This window comes from Danio rerio, chromosome 24 (assembly GCF_049306965.1).
Source record: "Danio rerio strain Tuebingen ecotype United States chromosome 24, GRCz12tu, whole genome shotgun sequence".
NCBI classification, from domain to species: Eukaryota; Metazoa; Chordata; class Actinopteri; order Cypriniformes; family Danionidae; genus Danio; species Danio rerio.
Window position 1 is genome coordinate 25,520,986 of NC_133199.1, and position 21,347 is coordinate 25,542,332.

Consider the following 21,347-nt stretch of genomic DNA (forward strand, 5'->3'; position numbering starts at 1 on the left):
GCGATCAATAAATAAACCATCGACGCCATGCTTGACGTTCACAGGTAGTTCGATTCAAATCAGGAACACGCTATTTCTGCTGTGTGTGAGACTGTGATAACGTCTAAAACAAATAGTTAAAACAATAGACCAATTCGAGATGAATATTTCATTATGATCCTAATAAAAATACATCATGAAATGCCATGTAAGAAAATACATGATAACTCCACTGTGGCATTTTGTCGCGAATATGTAAAACACAAACTACCCGGCGCACTCAGATGGTACGGTCCAATCACAATAAAACGTAGCTCAAGTGAAAATCGTTTGTGGGCCAAAAAGCGACCTGCCACCCTCTGAAATCAGCAGTTTATGTTCAGTTAGAATGGGAGAAAGAATCCAAGACCCGAATAAACACTTCACTTGTACTTTCGCTGACTGTAAAGCCACGTTTTCAAAGCTGTGGAAGTTGGAGGTGCATTACTGCAGACACACGGGGCTGGTGAGTGACGTCAATCAATAACTTAATCTTGTGTGGATTTTAGGTGCTCATTTAGTGTCCAATATTAGCGTCTGAAGATTTGTGATGTTATTTACTTCGTGCTTCTATTCACAGCGTACTGTTTTATGTATTGTTGAATTAAATAGAAACCATTTGCATGTGGAGACTGTGAGAAGACATTTTGCACCCGTTATCAGCTCACCCGTCATCAGCTGAGCCACAGTGGAGAGAAGCCTTACCTGTGAGTCTGCACACTTCCATCACAAGTACTATATGTATAATTTTGGATTTATTTCTAATATTTTTATGTGTGTTTCTGTGATGTGGTTTACTGCGTTTTGCTGTTGCCCCAATAGGTGGCGACAAATTAGTTAAGAGATCCTAATCATAATTGAATCCTTAAGCAACCGATTCATTGACCAATTTCTCAGGTTGAATAACATTGCTCTTGACCAAACTTCTGAAGCTGCCAGTGTAGACCGCATTTATTTACAGGTTGTTTAGATAAGGCGCACTCTTGGTTTATATGGGAGTCACAAATTATGATATTTATGCCTCGTTTGTGCACCTTTGCTGATCAAGGTGTTCAGTCAGCGGGTGTTCAGCTGCGTTCTCCACTCCTGGTAGCTTGAGGAACCACATTGCTCAGGTTCACGACAACAAAGTCCGGCATTATGTAGTGAGTCTGGATTTGTTTTATTCGTTCAGTTATTTTTGTTTTTAATTCTACTTGGCAGAAATGTCTTTGTAATATTTTGTCAGTGCAACTATCAAGGATGTGCAAAGGAATTCCATAAAAAGAAGCAACTAAAGACTCACTTGTGTGAGCACACCAATGAGTTGTCTTTTAAGTGAGTATTTCTTTACTACTACTTATTATTATTATTATTATTATTATTATTATTATTATTATTATTATTATTATATTTTAAGTTTCCCCCTCCCTCTATATGACTGGTTACTCGTGCTTTATTCTGACAGATGTGACCATGAGAAATGCAACAACAAATTTGCTTCCCCTAAAGCTCTTAAACGGCATAGGAAGCTGCATGAAGGTAAAGATTGAAAAGCATTTTTGAAATGATTGTTTACCATTTATTTTATTTACTCATTCAAATTTTCAGGTTACCCATGTGGTGAGGAAAACTGTAACTTCAAAGGAAACACTTGGTCCGAGTATCTGAAGCATCGAAGGACTGCACACAGAGGTGCTTGGTCATTTTACTTATCTGTTTAAAAATGAGTTCCAACTTTCCCCCCATGCTAATATTTGCTTTTGTTTACAGTAAACCTTCCATGTAATCAATGCAAGAAGGTTTTCCACAAAGTCTGCTTTTTGCAAATGCATAAAAAGTTTGTTCACTCTGGAGAGCGGCGCATGTTTAAATGCACTCGAGAGGGTTGCCAAAAAAGTTACACAAGAAGATTTAACCTTGAGAATCACGTTCTAGACTTTCATGAAGGAAAGCGTGATTTCACCTGCCATTTTACAGGTTGTGATAAAGCCTTTGCTATGGAGGTCAGAATTTCACTTTTATTTGAAGCAGAATAATTAGAATTGTTTTAGTTGGGTTATTTATTACTGAACCACAAATTTTTCCTTCTGACAGGAAAGTTTAAAGAGGCATTTTGTGGTGCATATGCCACAGAAAACAAAACCACAGGTAAACTGAAGTGTTATGCATTTTGTGCACATCAATTGGAGACGCTGATCTAAATTTGATTTTTCTTGCAGAAGCCAAAAGTCAAGCCGAAACGCAAGAAGACCTCCAAAGCTAAAACGTCTGATGCAGCCAAACTGTCTGAGCATCTGCAAAAAGTCTCCTTGACCAAGACGCCATTGCCTTAATTTCCACAAGAAACCCTTTCATTTTTGTCCCATTATTTACGCAGTTTAATTTATTTTATTTTTTTAATTTAATTTTTATAAACCAATTTCAGTTCAGATCACTTTATGAAATAAACGATCACTGCTGCATCTCTTGTGGTTTCTCAATTTTCATGATTGTCTTTCTAAATGGTAGTTGGTTGGCATTTTATAATGCCTATTATTATTATTATTATTATTATTTTATTTATTTATTTATTTTTTTTAAATGGTCTCTCATCTGCGGAAGTATAAATCAGCCTTATTCCCACCTCGAAATTTGCATTACTTGGATTTCCTTGACAAACATTGTATGTTTTCGATTGGTGGTTTGCAAAAAGCATTCACCTTTTTAATATAATGGTTTAACTAATGAACATTCATTTCCTGAAAGTCTGTACTGGAATGTTAGCTGATAAGTAGGGCTGCATGATATAGAATTTCAGCATCGATATTGCTAGATATGCAATATTAAGTCAAGTTTATAGACCAGTTTGAGTGATTTATAAATGATAAAAAGGGTCAAAACATACTTCCTGTTTAACTTTTTTTTTTTTTTTTTTTTTTTTTAATTTTATAGCTTCTAAGAATCTGAAAAGAGCCACATTGATAACTAATATTATTTAATTTTGACAATTTATAATTGAGTTGCCTCCTTTATAATAGTTATGAAAATTGTCAAGCAGAAAATGTTAATGGGCCAATTATATGACCATATTAAAATGGTCTATAGTTGACGAGGGGACTGTTTCATAAAAGTGTTTAAGAAAAGTGGGGATTAAAGTCAAACCTGACTTCAATGAGCTGAACTAAATGTCCACACTTAAGTTGGTTTCATAAGTTAAAGATCATTTGATGCAACCAATCTGAGTTTAGTTTAAATAATCAAGATAAAGCTGCGGTCACACTTAACTTTTCTCGCCATAGATATCCATTCATACGCAATCGAATGCGTCAGACTGGAAATGCAGGGTGATGCGATAAGTTTTGCAGTTTGCTACAGATCAAAGTTTAAGCTTGGTGAACTCTGACCTGCGAAATCACATCACTTGACTGCGTGAATCCAATCGAGGATCAAAACATGACCTCTCTGTAAAGAAAATTAAAACATGGAGCAATCGCTCGCTTTTTTAATGTCTAATAATCTTGTTTAATCCCGCCCCTTTTACAGCGCTGTATGACAGAATTTCGCACACAAACTCGAGTGTGACCGCAGCTTAACAGCTCGTGTACGTTACTGTCGTGAAACCCTGAAGGTCGAGCATATTAATTATGTTTTGATGATTATGCCACATTCATTTACTGAAAGAGGTCTGAAATGAGACACAGCTGTTCATAGTGAGCTGCGTTTGTTTTAAACGTTATAATTCAAACATAATAAAATCTATGGCGTGCAACAAGGCTAAAGAGAATCTGACATGAAATTGCAGATCATCTCAATTAAAAAAAATACTTATCTAGGCTTATTTACCTTAAATTAAATATTTGTTGCAATACATTGAAATCGTGCTTGACTGCGCGCGAAAAAGCTAGAACACAGGTGTCAAACTCGGTTCCAAAAGTTCCAACCCTATTTAAACACACCTGTTCAAACTAATTGAGTCCTTCAGGCTTGTTTGAAACCTACAGATAAGTGTGTTGGAGCAGGGTTGGAACTAAACTGTGCAGGGCTTCGGCCCTCCAGGAATTGAGTTTGACACCCCTGAGCTAGAAGGAATACGCGCTTACTGCCAATTATTGCTTGCAAGGAAAAGTTTTAATGTATTACATACAAAATGTGCTTAACGTCAGCACATTAGATATAAAGTAATGGCAAGAAAGAGCCGTGCACGCACAAGTGGTGGGATTTTTTATTTGGTACCAAAACTGCTGCAGAATGCTGCTTTTCTTTTGACACGTGTGTTTCCCGTGGCCAGTGGGAAAATATATTTTTATTAAAGTGAGACTACTGCTCAGCCCGCATCCATCTTCCTATTATTCCACTAAGGGTTTGCAGCTTTAAAGTCATTCTTTAGGAAATGTAGCCTACTTCTTCATATCAGTCAGTGCTTTCTTAATATATTTTCTTTATTAAATTTTGTAATGCATACTAAATATATTTATATATATATATATAGCTAACTACACCCCTCACAGATCCATATTTTAAATTAATATGTTCTACAGAATGCTTTATAATAATATGTTTGTGCATATACATTGGATTATTCATCACTAAAGCAAAATTTACCAAAGTGATCCTGACTTTTTCTCTAAGCTTGGTTTATGAAACAACCCCCAAGAGCCACAGAATTGTATTTAATTTTTTTTCTTATGGAATTCTATATAATTTATGAAAAAAAAAAGTTTTTCGCACCTTAAACTTTGTCTTGATTTAAGTCCAAATATCTACATTTCAAAGTAAAAACTAAATTATTTTACTCCACTGGGAGATAAATTTGCATGTTTTAAGGGGGGAAAAAATCTTAATTTTGTCTTATTTTTTTATATTTTTACTTGATCTAAGATTTTTTTTTTAGTTATTTGGACTAGAGACAAGTCAAGGCAAAGTAAGAACTTTCTTTTAAATTGTGGTTATTTAATTTCTGTACCTGAATAGTGTTAGACTTCCAAGAAAACAGTAAAAAAGTGCTATTCCAACATCTTGTGAAACCATATATATCGCAATATTTATCGCAGAAAAATTCAATATTGCAATATCAGATTTTTCCATTATTATGCAGCCCTATTGACAACTTTGTGAATGAGTAGATGAGTTTTACCTGTTAGGTGAAATTATATTTAATATCTATGCTGACATGTTTTGCAATCTAAAATTGAAAAAAAGGGACCAAGATAATGCAAACTTTTAGCTTTACCCCCACCCCCTAGTACAAATAAAAAAATAAATAAAACATTGGATTTTGATATAAAACGACAACATTTTGAACATGTTTAAAGCACAGACCTTCTTTCAACTATACAGTGTGCAAAAATACCTCATTCTTTCAGCGCATATGGAAATGCTACATTTGATATGCTGTGGAAGTTTGTGTTATATAGATATATAGAATTTAGGATATGTTTTACATCTCACAATTTTCATGATCACATTTTTTAATAATTAACACAGGGAAGTTTTATTTTCAAACACTTGAGCTTTAAAAACAGTTTTAAATAGTCTGCGCTTTTATTACTAAAAGTGTCATGCAAAAGCCTTTATTCTATGTACTGACACCTTTTTTTTAGGTTACCTTCCTTTTTTCCAGCCAGATGGTGTAGCTATGGCATTTACCAGCAGGAGCTAACAGGGACACGCTTAATCAGCCAAACCCTGAACACTTGCCCAAAGATAGAGGCTAAAATCCTCTAAGAGAGCTTTCTGCTAATCGTTTCAAAGATTTTGAAAAAAGCTGATGTATCTATCCTATATTTCTATCTCTAGAGAGTTGAAATGTTTTAAAATCTGACTTGTCATTAGAGAGTAATCTACTAGTAGATTACTAAACGTATAGTAAAAAAGAGTCGGATCAAATCGGACTATAAGTGTATTTGGAATCATTTTTACACATCAACTGAGGCTTAACTCTGGTGTCCTCACTGGGAAAGATTTATTAAACAGCTGTGCACATTCATCCATTCATACTTGCACGCATACATACACTGTTTGTTCTGTCTCTCTTTTTCACAAACATTCACAAACGTAGATCACATTTAGAGATAACATGAATATAAAACCTCCGGTAGAGTGGACTGCTGATCGGCATGGTGAGGGGAGACCTTAAGGCTGCTCTCCAGAGGGGGAAAAGCCTCATGGGCGTGGCAGGTTTTCTAAGGCCTGGTTTGTTCAGCATCAAGTAAAAGCATTCGTTGTTGTTGTTTTTTTTTCGAGACTCTGGCTTTGACAGTATGGTGCCTCCGTGGCAGAGAGTAGAACACATAGGACCATTAGAAGACACAGATATGAGTGTTGTCTGGGGTGTGGCATGGTGTCCTGGTTGAGTTAGATCAGACTTCCTGGCCAGGACACAACCGTAAGCGCCACCCTGCTCCGCTGCTCCTTAAGCATGGGCACAAGCGCGGAATGACTCATGCCAGCTGTGGACAGACCGTTTACAGCAACTATCATGTCACCACACCTGGATGGAAAAAGAAATTGTTTGATTATGTGAACGGCACGCAGTATAAGTACAATGTCAGTGCTAGAGATGTGACGCCAAATTGATTGTTAACAAATTTAAGTGGCTTGGACATTAAACAATTAAGTTGTCCCCAAAAAAATCCCATGAATTGTGTTGTTTCAGCTCATTTAAAATAAGTAGTTTGAACAAGCACAAACATAATGTGAGTGTTGGCAGCTTGTACACGAATCCCTCAGAGGCATGAAACAGAACATTTCAAATTGTGAATCGATTGTACATAGCCTAGAAAGTGTGCTCCTTTATGATCACTAAAAAGCTGTCACTCATAGTTCATCTCAAGTTCAGTTAAAATCAGTGAATCTCAATGCTTAAATGATACATTTACATGAGAAGATTACATTGAGAGGATTTGAAAATGCACTGAACTCAGCATTGAGTATAAACTCTGACAGAACCTGGAGGACTAATTCGCTGTGTAATGGGGTACTATAGGGGTACAATTGGTTAGTAAAATAACATTCATAAACACAACTTGATGATTCTTTTGTGTTTAATTCTACAACATAGACACCCCAACCATTCTTGTCCAGTATTTTTTAAAATACATTTCTTTACATACAGCAGCTTAAAAAGATCCTGTTTTTAACATGTGTAAACATTGTAGAGCAAAATGTTCAAGTGTTGTCATGTTATGTTAAAGGGCTATTTTACCCAGAAATTAACGTTGTTTTCGTTCTCGTGGCGTGTGCACAAGCTAGTGATGTATCTCTGTAGAGCAAAAGCGTTCAGCTGCGTGTCTGGCTCTGTCTTTTGGTACCCTTTTGTTGTGCTAGGTACCCTTCGAAAGGGCACCCAAAAAGTGGTACTGTTTGCTTTTTGGTACCTTTTGACAGTAAAAATGGCCATAAAAGTGTACCGAACTGTACCCTTCCATACCACCAAGTGGAAACATCCTTAATGGTTTCAAACCTTGCAAACACTAAAGAAGATATTTTGAAGATAGAAAACCTGTAACCATTTACTTCCATAGTAGGTATGGAAAAACAAATAATATGAAACTATGGTTACAGGTTTCAAACATTCGTCAAAATATCTTCCTTTGGGTCAGAAGAAAGATCAAGTGAAGGGTAAGTAAATGATGACAGGATTTTTATTTTAAGGTTATCTATACCCTTAACCTCAGATGCTTTCTCATAAAACCCCATAGGAAAATCTAGGGTACAGTTGTCCAACTCAGTTCCTAGAGGGTCGCAGTTCTGCACAGTTTAGTTCAAACCCGAATTAAACAAACCTGATCAAGGCTTGTTTAAAACCTACAGGTAAGTGTGTTAAAGCAGGGTTGAAATTAAACTGTGCAGGGCTGCGGCCCTCCAGAAAGTGAGTTTGACAGCTTGGATCAAGGGAATTACCTTTCAAATTACTCTACTCAATGTGCCCAGGTCAAATCAACAGATATGACTGCGATTGGCTTTGCTCAGTGACTGTTGACATTCCACAAAGTGCTTTTGCCAAATCTGTTTTGCAGCTATCTATTGTTTTAGCTTAAACACTCTTTTGTTTTTTGACATTTTAATAGAGAGCATTTGAAAGCGCTGTTTCATCTAGCCATAAAACATTAGGTCATTGTTTATTGTTTGTTTTGTTGTGCTTGCTTACTTTAGACGACCATCGTAGTATGCGGGAGTTCCAAGGACGATAGTCTTGATAAAGAATGCCTGGTTGCTGTGGTTCTCCTCATAACCTCCAACAATGCTGAAGCCCCAGCTGCCAGGGTGACTCCTGCGGAGGACGATCTCATGACTGCTATGCAGGTAGCTGCGACAAAGAACCAATGAAATGTAAGTGAACATCGTTATCAAGTTTTATCACCAATGTGAAGAAAAAAAAAGTCAATTAGCTCTGAAAACTAGGAAAAACAATGAGATATTGAGATGGAGAAACACAGAAAAACTGATGCTTGTTGTTTGTCAATGTACTGGCCTGGCAGAAATGGAGAATTTGGCACAATGACGGGAAGGGAGAAGGAAACACAAGGGCGCCAAAACAAAGGGGATAGATTGTGAAGGGCAGACGTGAAGGCACACTAAAAAGCAAGGAATGAGATTGGACTGAATGACCTGCGACTGGACTGAAATGGGCTAGGAGCAAGTTATCTCCACATGTATGCTTCATCTGATAATCTGCAGCTGTTGATGTTTACATCACAACACAGCCATAATCCTCTCATGGGTTAGCGCTGCATAAAGCTGCTGATCCAAAACACATGAACACTACAGATATTTCTGTAAGTCACCAGAATAACAGTATTTCATCCTTCAAAAGCTGTTTCTGTTCAAGTTCGGATTGAAAACAGTAGGTGAACCGAAACTGAGCATGATGGTAAGTCCTGGCCAGATTGCATCGACTATTTTAGGGTTATTTGGATCAGTGCTCAGCAAAGTGAGGATGCTATTTTTAGCCTCCCAGTGGAGTTCAAAGAGAGTCTGGAAAACTAAAGGTACATCCACTATAAAGGCCGGGACACACCAAGCCGGCAGTCGACCGTTGGGCTCTCGCACAGCATTTTCTCAGCTAATTTGTTTGGTGTGTTTCATACATCGCCTCTTGTTGGGTCAAAGTGTAACTTTGCAAGTAAAGTCGGCATTGGCAAAAGAAAGTATTCTGATTGGTTGTTTAGCAGCAAATTAGAGATTGAGAACTAAAATGGAAGTGACAAAACCAAGCGAACGATTCAAGTCAAGAGGCAACACAAAAAAGTCAGCTGTAACTTTGTAGCACTTCCCAATTTTTTGCAAACTATGTGAACTATTAGGCTATCAGAAATATTTGAGCAATGAAATCCATCTGTCGTACTGTAAAAATGGTACTCAAATGCTGCTTTATTTATGGCGTGTCTGTGTGCCTCTCAAGTTCCGGTTTCTCTTAGTGGAATGAGAAAACAGACTACTGCCACATATGGATGTGCCACCATGCTTTTGTTTCAGTATGTTTTTAGTCCAGTTGGGAGCAGATTCAGCCGACGCAAAGGACAACACAGTTTATTTGGCGTAGGCTTGGTGTGTCCTGGGCTTAATAGTCCTGTGTCATTTGTTTCATTCATAAAATACGCTATGTGTATAGCTCTAAAAATCTGATTTACCTGGGAAGCCCAAGCCACAAGACCCATGATGGCGACCAGCTTGCATCGTAGTCATTTTCGTGTGGAGGGAGAAGCTCTTCGTCCAGGCCTGGCTCTTCCACCATGGTGACTTCTAGTGCTTTCAGCTGAACAGAGCAGGACGTGGCGCTGGACTTCAGGGTGCCAACTGCTTCGCTGTGGCTCAGGTAGGTCAAATCCTGACCGTTAATACTTAACAGTACATCCCCTAAGCAATTAGAGACCACAGAGACACTTCAAGCTTCTAAAGAGAGAGGATTGCAAAAGGGCTGAAGCCACATGGAGAGATATCGTTTCAGTGCACTTTCCTTTTTTCTTTTTGTCTGTTTATTATAGATAGGGGAGACAAAGTACAGAAAAGCCTTTCAGGCCTTTCTGTAGCTGAAATGGAGTAGAGCATTATGCTTGAAACAGCAAGGTTTTGGACTTATATCCCAAAAAAGCAAAAGCTGAACAAATTGCAATTTAAGTCACCTTTGGATAAAAAAAGTCAAATGCGTAAATATTAATTTTAAAGAAATTACCAAACTTTGTGATGTCATGTAACTCTACAGCATGAAAGACCAGTTTGTCCAATTACAGAACAAAATATTCTGTTTCTGTTCTATTTAATAAAACAAACATTTACAGCACAGCCAGTCTAATTCCCCCTAAAACAAGTTTTAAGAGTTCACACTTAGCTGATGATTGATAATAAAGCTTGTTTGGCATGCTGTCCCGGGAGAGAGCCCTGAGCTTATGAGTTCCTCAAGCCCTGGGCTCCCTCCCGTTTGCAGGGCGAGAGGGTTGTTTGAGCACAGGTAGATCTCGATGAACTCCCCCCGCTTAATTCTAGCTAAGTGATGCATATGGATGACTGAGGAGAGTTTTAAGAGCTTGACTATGGTATCAATTTTGTGTGTTCAATTTACTTGGGGTGCGTGTTATTTGGACTGTGGGAGGAAACCAGGGAACCCAGGGAAAACCCACGCGTGCATGGGAAGGACAAGCAAAACTCCGCACAGAAATGTTGGCTGGTTTAGTAGGGACTTAAACCAGAGGCATTCTTGCTGTGAGTCAACAGTGCTAATCACTGGGCCTTCGTGTCGCCCGTCTGGAAAGGAGGGAAAGTAAGGGTGGATGAGGGGGTTCTTCAAGACGAAGATAATGAGATAAGAAAACTCTGGTTATTTATAGTGAGTTAGGAATCATCTGATTGGATAATCGATCATGAGCTGCTGCTGGAACAGTTGAGAATAATCATAATCACGGGATCCTCTCGAAATTTATTTATAAAAAAACTTCACTTAATTTATACAAATACACACATACAGTACAACCAGTATAATCTGATTTCTGTACAAATTATTTTGAGTCAAGTGTTTTTTAGTGAATCAAACACATATTGCACAGTCAGTATATTTTGATTTGGAGTGAAAGATTCTAATTACCCCTTCAAGTACACACACAGTGCAGCCAGGATAGTCTTATTCATAAATAAATTACTTTAATAAGCGAGCGCACTTTGAAGTGGTCCTGGTATATTTTTTACAAGATGTAATATAAGCCCCAGGTGTTCCCAGTATGTGTCTATGACGTTTTATTTTAAAACACTTCATGGATCATTTATTATGCCTTGCTGTAAATGTCCCTTTTATTGGTCAAAGCAAAAACACTATTTTAGTGTACTGTATGTACCTTTTAAAAAGGTTTATTTTTGCCTTTATTATGATGGGACAGACTATAATGGCCCAGTTCCAATTCCATTTTATACATCTATGTCTACACCTACAGCATGCCTATGCCTTCCCATTGCCCCTTGAAACAGATTGTGAAGGGATAGAAATAAAAAAATATTGCCCTAAGATACGGGACATCACTTCTTCAACTAGCTGTCACTAGTTTATACGTCACACAAGCACAGTAACATTTAACAGATTACCTACTCCCAAAGTTGTTTTGCGCTGTATTTGGATTTGTTAAAAACTTTTTTTTAGAGATTATTTTAAACTTCAAAGCATATAAGCTTATGTGTTTACTCTGGTATCCTGGTAAAGGAAAGGGCTAAAGGCTTATTTATACTTCTGCGTTAAGCGTACGCGTATGCTCCGACGCTGACGTGCCCCTCTCAAAAAAATGTAACTACATGTCCTAATTTGCAACGATGCGTAACGCAAGCTTTTTGATAGGTCAGCTTGGTAGCTGTGCCGAGTGTGGTCGGTGCTGAGAGTCATGAGCCCGATGGAGCGAGTATTTACAAGTGGGGAGCCCCTTGAAGAAGCTCCTAATGGAAATTTTTGTTTTGTGTTTACCTTTATGATTAAAGTTGTTGCATGACCGCCAGTCCCCACCTCTAATTGAGTGAGTTTTAGCTACTTGTACATTAAGGTAGCGCAACAAACAGAGCAACAAAAACAAAGCTCTGAAGTATAAATGTATGAATATGCAAAGGTAGGCGCGGTGTATAAACCAGCTTTAGGGGCTGATCACACCAAACGCATTTTTTTGCTTTGAGAGGTGCCTTTTTTTAATAATTTACTAACGACTTTGATCGTTTTGTGCGCTGCTCATGCACCCTGCACGCCTCATGTTTTAACCGCCTGTTGCGCCTTGTGTTTTTGCCATTGCACGCTCTGTGCTAGCATTTGAAAAAAGTCAACTCTGCGAAAAAAATTGCATTATATCAGTCACATGTGTTTCATTCTACAATAAATTTCTTTGTCAAAAAAAAAAAGGCAGTGCGATGCACCTTGCGTTTTTAGAATGGAAAAGTGCGTTCAGTGTGGTCGGCCTTTTAAGGGGTAGAAATCGGATTATGTCTATATATTGAAAGGAAGCAAAGTTGCTGAGAAATAGAAGGGGACGGGATTGTGCAAGGTCCATATGCCAAGGCTCAAACTCAGGACGGCCACAGCACACTTGTGCTATATGTTAGTACACTACCCACTAGGCTAGTGTATGTGTTTTTAAATGTAATTGAGCCGTTTCTCCAGAAACAACAAAAACATCTGCATCTCTTTAAAAGGGCACCTAGTTTACCCCTTTTTTAAAGATTTATTATTAAAATAATGGTTTATATAATATGGTTATTATATAATATCATGGAGTGTGCCAGTTTAGGTTCAGTTCAAAACACAATTTAAATATTTTTATTATAATGTGTAAAGTTTCATTTTGGGCGTGTACACAAGTCATTGTTTTAGGGGTGTGTTGCTTCACATGAAAATTTGTTTCGACTTCCCGCCCAACTTAACAAGGGGGCAGAGCCAAGAGCTCCCCTGCTTCGTGTATGGCAACAGACAGGCAGACAGACAGAAGCAACATGAGTGAGAAGACCAGCATTCAGCCGTACATGTATGACCCAAACTCGGACACAGACCAAGCAGAGACTAAAAAATCATTTATGTCTTTGTATAGTTTTACAGTCAAATGTGTGTGCTAGTTTAAGGTTCCAAGCTTGTACACCGAGATTACCGAGATCACCGAGATTGTACAAGCGAGTACACACCGGATGCGCCGCTCAGAGCCGCAACACAGCACACCAGAAGCGTACATTTGCATGTTATTCGCGGCAAAAATATGAACAGTGTCCTGAGTTGTGGCTGGGCGCCGAAGACAGCTGCCGGCTTGCAGCGCCGGTGTGTGTACCCTGATTGAAACCTATGTTTAGAATTCTAAAATGCATGGCACTGCGTGGCGGACACTGCGCATCGCTGAGCGGAGCTTCTGGTTTGCGACCTGCTTAAGGCAAGTTCGTTATTTCCAATGGAGGGAGGTGCACGTGAGACAAAGTGCTTACACTTTACAGCCGCACCTAGTTGAGATGACAGGCAGCTTCTGTGTCCAAGGGAAATGCAAACGGCTGAAGTTTAGGGAGAACGTAATAAAAAGTACACGTTTGCAAAACCACCTAAGGTTTCAAACAATAGCTCCGATGAGAGCGATCATGTGGTAAATGTTGATCTTGTGTTGAGCCCAATGAGCCTTACATCTAAAAATAGAGCAAGCGTGTTCCTTTGGTGACATTACTTTAACTCACCTGCTGAAAAAGGCGGACGTGAAACAATAAACTGAGGATATGATAATGCGCGCATGTCAATCAATCAATATTGGCGGGCGGGGAAACTGCACTCCAACGTCATGTTGTGGTCGATCTCAAAACTGCTCCAATTGGTCCACCTTTTTATGTTGTTAAATTGAAAAAAAAGGACTGGGTGTGTTCATATCACCCCAATGTGACGGTCTATACACTATACTTACACATATGTCTGTCCAAACAGACATCCAAAGATTTTTCACCATTGGTGCCCTTTAAAGTCCAGGGCACTCGAAAAATGTGGATTTTTTTAACACACTGAAAATTGACAAGTTTTTTTAAGTGCCTTAGACTTACTTTTGCTGTTTATTCTAATAAATCCCTTACCCAAATAGCACTGACACATTAATTAAGCTACCCTCTGAGCACTTTTTGTTTTATTTTGGATCCAAATAAAGGGTTTTATGAGGTGACTGAAAGCTGGCTGTCAGATAATATTTAAAGTCCTCCTTTTAAGTTTGTCAGATCACACACACACACACACACACAAAAAAACAAGTTCACATTATTCGGTCATGTCTGTGAACATAAACAGTAGCATATGTATCAGTATTTTAGATCTTGTTTTTTTCAAAGTTTGAAACTCTTCATAACAACACAGAGCTAAAACAACTCAACAAGATCTTGCGGTTTTAATTGGAATTATTTAAATTAAGAAATTGTAACATGATCTCTTCAATAAGGTAAACAGGCTTGATGCCTATAAATGTCACTCACCACGTTTGATTCGTCCGTCACGTGACAGGCAGCCATGGGGCTGGACGCTCGTCACAAATATGGGCAGTTCCCCACTTTTGCTGCCCCGTCCTCCTGCCACAGTCATTCCCAGAGACTCATGAGGCTCCTTCTTCACAGTGATGTGTTTCTCTTTACAGTTCACACACTGGGAGAGATCCTGCAACACACACTCATATTAGAAAAGCATCAGAGCATCAAGTCTAAACGTGTCTCAAAGGTATGGATAAAGAAAAAGGAAGCCCGTTTCTAAACTGACACTCTGATCGGCTCTCTGTAGAGTGCTGTTCGTCATCCCAACGGGATCAGCTGTACTTCCGAATTGATCTCATAATAGATCCGACAAGGAGTAATTAAGGTTGTGGTCTGAACTCATGGAAAACTGGAGGCTACCCAGATGCTTCGTAAATAGGGCTCCCTAATTACGTCTCCACAATGCTAAAATAGATTCTGCAACACAAACAGACTTGGCCGCAAGGCGTGTGTACTCACTCTCTGGGTGGAAGACCTGGCAAGGTGCAGACTGGGGACGGGACTTGGGGTCGCAGTACTGGGAAGTGGCGGGATGTGATCATGGCTCCAAATGTCCCTGGTCAAGGTGGAGCCTGTGTGCACCGCCATAGTCTGCTTGCTGGACCGGCTAATCAGCAGATTGACTCTTTCTCCGCTAGCCTATAAAGATGACAGTAGGCGGTCGTATAAATACCTAATACTCTTATAGAGGTGGCACTGCATCCAACAAAGACGGTCTGCTATCTGCCAGTGCTATTCTTAATAACACTTTAGTTGCCCTTTCTCTGTGATCGGGGCAGCCAGATGGGGAAAAAGCAGCTCACGTAGACATAAAGATACTATCAATCACATTACCCTCTGAGCAGGGCAGCAGAGTGTGTCCTAATGTCCTAAACAGGCACTGAGATTTGACACCAGCTGTTTTATAAGAGGAATATTTAGTAGAAGGAAATATTTATCATTTTAAAAAGAAAATATGTGTTATGCTATTGGTGGGTAAAGTGGTTGCCCAAAAAAGATGCTGTGTGATCGCTAGGGAGTTGCTAGGTCGTTTATTGGTTTTCCAGGCTGTAGATATGGCCTTTAATTTAGATATATGGATGTTTTTTGTTTAAGATTTTGAATATATTGATAATCTTACTGTTAAATTGCTGATATTATTGATTTTTTAAAGTATATATTTTTATCTATTTTTGCCATCTCAAATTGTTAAAAATTATTTTTCATTAAAAAATATAAATAATCACTAACAGAATTTAGAAACATAGCCTTAAAAATTATCTGTAAAAGTGTATAAATTTCTAAAACAAAAACTGGAAAAAAAAAAAAATATATATATATATATATATTATAGGAAAATACACATATACACACCCGCACATATCAAAAACACACACACTTATTACTTTAGGTTACCTTTCCTACAATCTCTGCTCACTTGATATATAAAAATCCAAATATTTAACCAATTGCAAAATGAATATCCATTTTTTACGGTACATTATAAACTCACCGGTCCCTTTATTAGGTACATATTACTAGTACCGGGTTGGACCCCCTTTTGCCTTTAAAACTGCCTTAATTCATCATGGCATAGATTCAACAAGGTACTGGAAATATTTTGGTCCATATTGACATGATAGCCTCACACAGTACTGCAGATTTGTCGGCTGCACATCCATGATGCGAATCTCCCATTCCACCGCATCCCAAAGGTGCTTTATTCTATTGAAATCTGGTGACTGTGGAGGCCATTTGAGTACAGTGAATTCATTGTCATGTTTAAGAAACCAGTCTGAGATGATTCACATTTTATGACATGGCGCATTATCCTGCTGCAAGTAGCCATCAGAAGATGGGTACACTGTGGTCATAAAGGGATGGACATGGTCAGCAACAATACTCAGGTAGGCTGTGGTGTTGACACCATGGTCAAATGGTGCTAATGGGCCCAAAGTGTGCCAAGAAAATATCCCCCACACCATTACACCACCACAACGAGCCTGAATTGTTGATACAAGGCAGGATGGATCCATGCTTTCATGGTGTCGATGCCAAATTCTAACCCTACCATCCAAATGTCGCAGCAGAAATCGACTCATCAGACCAGTCAACGTTTTTCCAATCTTCTATTGTCCAATTTTGGTGAGCCTGTATGAATTGTAGCCTCAGTTTACATTTTTAGCTGACAAGAGTGGCACCCAGTGTTGTCTTCTGCTGCTCTAGTCCATCTGCTTCAATGTTGGATGTGTTGTGTGTTCAGAGATGCTCTTCTGCAGACCTCAGTTGTAACGAGTGATTATTTGAGTTACCGTTGCCTTTCTATCAGCTCGAAACCAGTCTGGCCATGCTCTTCTGACCTCTGGCATCAATAAAGGCATTTGAGCCCACAGAACTGCCGCTGGATATTTTCTCTTTTTCAGACCATTTTTTAGAGCCATGTGATTGGCTGATAAGAAATCTGTATACTTTATAAAGTGGCTGGTGAGTGTACATCTGTAATGTCTAAATTCACTTAGAGCACTTTAGCTTTTAGTATTCTTTTGACCTCAAAAACACAAACCTCTATACACATTTAATAATGGCTATTAAGAAGTTAGTTAAAAAGGTTTCTTTGACCTGACCTCTCCCCCACACACATGCTTTTTCTCTTTACCTGTATAATCTGAGCTGCCAGCTCTGGCGTGCCATGTCTCAGGTCATGCTCATTGACAGCCAGCACCCTGTCGTTGCTGCAGAGTCGCCCATCTTTCGCAGCTAAGCCTCCCTCCAGCAGATCCAGAATAAAAACGCCGGCTTCATCTGTACGCCGCACAAGCTTGATGCCCAGCTGCTCTGATGATTCCCTCTTGTGCAGGGTGATGCGTATGCTGGCAGGGCTGCCCTTGGGTGATGCAGTTGCTGCAGGTGGCCTGGCAGAGCAGCGGCGCTCTCTTAAAACCGTCAGCTGAAGGGTAGCACAGGGACGGGCCAGTGTAGAGCGAGCAAAGTTATGGGGCACGTTACTGATGTCTACATTGTTCACCTGCACACAGAAGAGTAACATTAGGCTAAGAGTAAATGAGTTTCATCTATGTGGAATGCTTAAACGGAAGTTTTGTTCATTTATTTTCTTTTTGGTTTAGTCCCTATATTAATCAAGGGTCACCACAGTGGAATTAATCACCAACTTATCCAGCATATGTTTAACGCAGCAAAAGCCCTTCCAGCCCCAACCCAGCACTGGGAAACACCCTTATACTCTTGCATTCACACACATATACTACGGAAAATTAGCGTATTCAATTCACCTATAGTGCACGTCTTTGACTGTGGGGGAAACCAGAGCACCTGGAGGAAACCAAGCTAACATGGGGAGAACATGCAAACTCCACACAGAAATGCCAACTGGTCCAGCCAGGACTCGAACCAGCGACCTTCTTGCTGTGAGGCAACAGTGCTAACCACTGAGCCATTGTGTCGCTCTTCGGCAGTTTTTAATCGCTTTTAATTTTATCTTTTAAAGTTTGAGCATTTATATTGAAATAGTGAACCAAAAATAGTGTAAAGAAATGTTAAATTTTTTTTATATATTATAAAATGTAATCCATTCCAGTTATATAATAATTTTTTCAGCTATTACAACAGTAGTAAATCATTCTAATAAGCAGAATCAAATTACTTATCGTAGTTGAAACCAGTTTCTTAATATTTTTGTGGACACTCATGATTCATCCCCCCTCGCCTGCCAAATAAATATAAATAAAAGAACATCAATTTGAAATACAACTCTGCTGAAAAAACTATTTATGTAACTTTAATTGAATTACTTTCATAAATTTTTACAGATTAGTATTTTCGAACAAATCTTCTAATTCTATTCAGTCAAAAAATGTCTTAAATGCATTTATTCTCTTTAGAAAACAAGACCCATCACTAGGCCCACACAGAATCTGCAGATTTCCAGCCCATCATTGAGTCCATTTATTTAGTTGTGTGTAAATTTATATTTAGTCAGTTTTTAAATTAATTTCAGCAATATTACTGACTAATATGAAAACATCCATATGATTTATTTACAATACAGTTTGTAAAGTAATAATTTCTGTTTTTAGTAGATATATGGTAGATGTATTATATGAGAGACTTGCTTTGTTTACTAAATAAATGGATCTAAAAAGATTTGCACTGTAAACATTAAATAAAAGTAAAAATGTATATTAAGTTTTTAGTTACGATACTCTGAAAATAATTCCACATAAATCCACAGATTTTTTTACTATATTCTGCCCAGAAATAGCAAAAAATGTCCACAGATTCTGTCTGGTCCTACCTATCACCACCAATCACCATTCAAAACAACATGCAACTTAAATTTACTGGTCAGACTGACTCAGACTGATGTGAGTAGGTCGCATATTTTAGTGAATGGCAGTTTAAAGAATGCTGTTTTGTATTTGAGGTAAAAAAAAAAAAAAAAGCTGCATCTATTCATGCAGATAGTGATCCTGCCATCAGTATTCATTAGAGCTTTTTAGAGATTGATTAAAGTATCAAGGCTGATCTGTAAATAGCAGTGAAAATGCCTGTTTTAATCAGACACTTCTTTTGGAGCATAGCGGCAGTACCTGAAGTATTTGGTCTCCGGCCAGCAGCCTTCCGTCTCGGGCTATAACACCGTCACGGTACACCTCCTGTATTACCACATTTATCAGGGGAGTCTCATTTCCACCCACAATACTTATGCCCATCTCCGAGTAGGGGTTTGTACGGTGAACCTCAATAGTAGTGATTTCTCCCTCAGGTAGAGAAGGAAGTTTTACACAACCTGAAGGAAAAGGCACATAGAAAAGATATAAAGGGCATTTCATCCTATAGAAAGAGGTGTAGTGTAGAGCAGGATGAAATGATACCTTCTTCAGCAGAAAGAGGAAGAGTTTCAACAAAGTCCCATCCTGAAGAAGCCGAACTGCCAGTGCGAAGAAGATGAATGCATGGGTTGCTGAGAGGACGCTTCACACGTGGAAGAGCACACTCAAGACCATGAACACCTTTGAGGAAAAAAATATAGGTCAATTTCATTCCCTCGCAAAAAAAGGAATTTTAGTGTATTGTGTTAGCTTAGCAACATGTCTATCATATACATTTCCACTGGAATCAACTCTTTAAATAATAATCATTTTGGGCATTTTTGTAATTTCTAACATCTAACACTATTGTTGCAGAAGAAAAATCCCATTTATTCTCTCCATAGGATTACTTATTTTTTATGCTGACTAATAAATCGTTAAAAAGATATTGAAAAGATATTGTTATTTGGTTTTTGCATATATTTTTTTTTATCTTTTGTGAATCTTCCAGAACATCCCAGTGGGATTCTGTTGGATTGAGTTCAAGTGATTCTGGAGGCCATTTTAGTTTAGTCAACTCAGTTTGCGGTTATTTGAGCTTGTCTTGCTGGGAGTAGCAATCACTAGATGGGTGCACTGTGGTCGTAAACGAATAGACATGGTCAGCAACAATACTCTGGGGGTCTGTGGCATTTAAAACTATGCTCAGCTGATAATAAGTGGCACAATGTGGCAAGAAATGATCCATCATACTGTTACAGCACCAACAGAAGCCTGCACTATTGTTAATACAGCACCAAGCGAGGATTTTCCCATCCATTCATGTTGTTTACACAAAATTCTGACCTTGCCGTGTGAATACTGCAGAAAAGATTGAGACTTGGCAACCCTTTTCAATCATCTATTGTCCAGTTTTTGCAAGCTCTTGTGAATTGTAGCATTGGTTTTCTTATCTGACAACAGTGGTATATGTGTGATTTTCTTCTGTTGTAGCTCATCTGCTTCAAGGTCAAGGTTTTGAGCACTCAGAGAATTCTCTTCTGTGAATCCTTGATTTTAAAGGGCTTTCTTATCTGACAACAGTGGTATATGTGTGATTTTCTTCTGTTGTAGCTCATCTGCTTCAAGGTCAAGGTTTTGAGCACTCAGAGAATTCTCTTCTGTGAATCCTTGATTTTAAAGGGCTTTGAACCCCCCCCACTTACTACTGACGATACTAACTAACTTTGCCATCTAAATAAACATAAACATAGCACATTGATCGCCCACTTACCAAATCTGTAGAGACAGGACAATCAACACGAACTGGACTGCGTCTTTTTTAAAAGAAGACGAGTGGCTAATCTGGATTTTGCCATTTCCAGATGCAAAAAGCTCTCAGGTAAAAAACGTTCCTTTCAAATGTATTTTGTCGCATGTTAGCAGACCACTGTAATCCACACGTGAGTCCAGCTGTGCTCTCATAGCAGGAAATAAAAAAAAAACATTGTTGCAGCACATTTGTAAACGCAACACTGACGACTCATGTCTCCAAATAATTCTTCTTCTTCCACTTTATTTTAATTCCGGTTGGCAACACTACGTGGTGTCTCTCTGCCGTCTTTGAAGCTACCATGCATATTAATGAAGTTGCACCTCATTCACAATAGAGCACGCTGATTGGTTCAAACCAAGTCTATCTCTTGAATTAATGATAAAAACTTAAAGACGTCATCTCAAAACATCAACAAGGCTTTTTACACACACAACTGATGCTCGCTGGATGTTTTCACTTTTCAATGCATTCTCTAAAAACTCTTCAGATAGTTATGCATATAAATCCCAACAGATTAGCAATTTCAGAATTACTCAAACCAGCATTTCTGACACCATCAATCATGCCACATTCAAACCCAATTAAACCACCTTCTTAACCATTCTGATGCCCGGTTTGAACTTAAACAGATCATCTTGAGCAAGTCTACATTTCTAAATGGTCTGAGCTGCAGCTATGTGACTTGCTGATTGGAAAAACACTTCCAGAAGGAATTGATTAGGTTCATCGGAGTAAAGTGTACTATTATATCG

General features: G+C 38.6%; 2 protein-coding genes and 1 long non-coding RNA gene across 7 annotated transcripts in view; 2 read left to right on the forward strand and 1 right to left on the reverse strand.

Annotated features, from left to right (window-relative positions):
- Nucleotides 1-238: 238 nt before the first annotated feature.
- Nucleotides 239-2,462, forward strand: gtf3ab (general transcription factor IIIA, b). Its single transcript, NM_001089544.2, has 9 exons — nt 239-484; nt 631-725; nt 1,067-1,163; nt 1,247-1,335; nt 1,466-1,539; nt 1,609-1,692; nt 1,771-2,003; nt 2,095-2,148; nt 2,220-2,462. The coding sequence occupies exons 1-9, from the start codon at nt 368-370 to the stop codon at nt 2,331-2,333; spliced, it is 957 nt and encodes a 318-aa protein (NP_001083013.2). The 5' UTR covers nt 239-367; the 3' UTR covers nt 2,334-2,462.
- Nucleotides 2,463-5,917: 3,455 nt separating this feature from the next.
- lnx2a (ligand of numb-protein X 2a) overlaps nt 5,918-21,347 on the reverse strand; it is a 28,683-nt gene continuing 13,253 nt past the window's right edge. For 3 of the 5 annotated variants that reach the window (NM_001113225.2, XM_021470169.3, XM_073940385.1), the window contains 8 exons: nt 19,344-19,481; nt 19,059-19,258; nt 17,108-17,476; nt 14,932-15,111; nt 14,422-14,599; nt 9,612-9,837; nt 8,129-8,287; nt 5,918-6,469 (listed from right to left, as the gene is read on the reverse strand). In NM_001113225.2, coding sequence (NP_001106696.2) covers nt 6,334-6,469; nt 8,129-8,287; nt 9,612-9,837; nt 14,422-14,599; nt 14,932-15,111; nt 17,108-17,476; nt 19,059-19,258; nt 19,344-19,481 — 1,586 coding nt within the window. In that variant the 3' untranslated portion in view covers nt 5,918-6,333. Of the gene's footprint in view, nt 6,470-8,128; nt 8,288-9,611; nt 9,838-12,331; nt 14,154-14,421; nt 14,600-14,931; nt 15,112-17,107; nt 17,477-19,058; nt 19,259-19,343; nt 19,482-21,347 lie in introns of those variants that run through there. The other 2 variants (XM_073940386.1, XM_073940387.1) reach the window with 2 other exon arrangements.
- Nucleotides 8,134-10,256, forward strand: LOC141380678 (uncharacterized). Its single transcript, XR_012399318.1, has 2 exons — nt 8,134-8,310; nt 8,460-10,256. It is a non-coding gene; the product is annotated as an uncharacterized lncRNA (long non-coding RNA).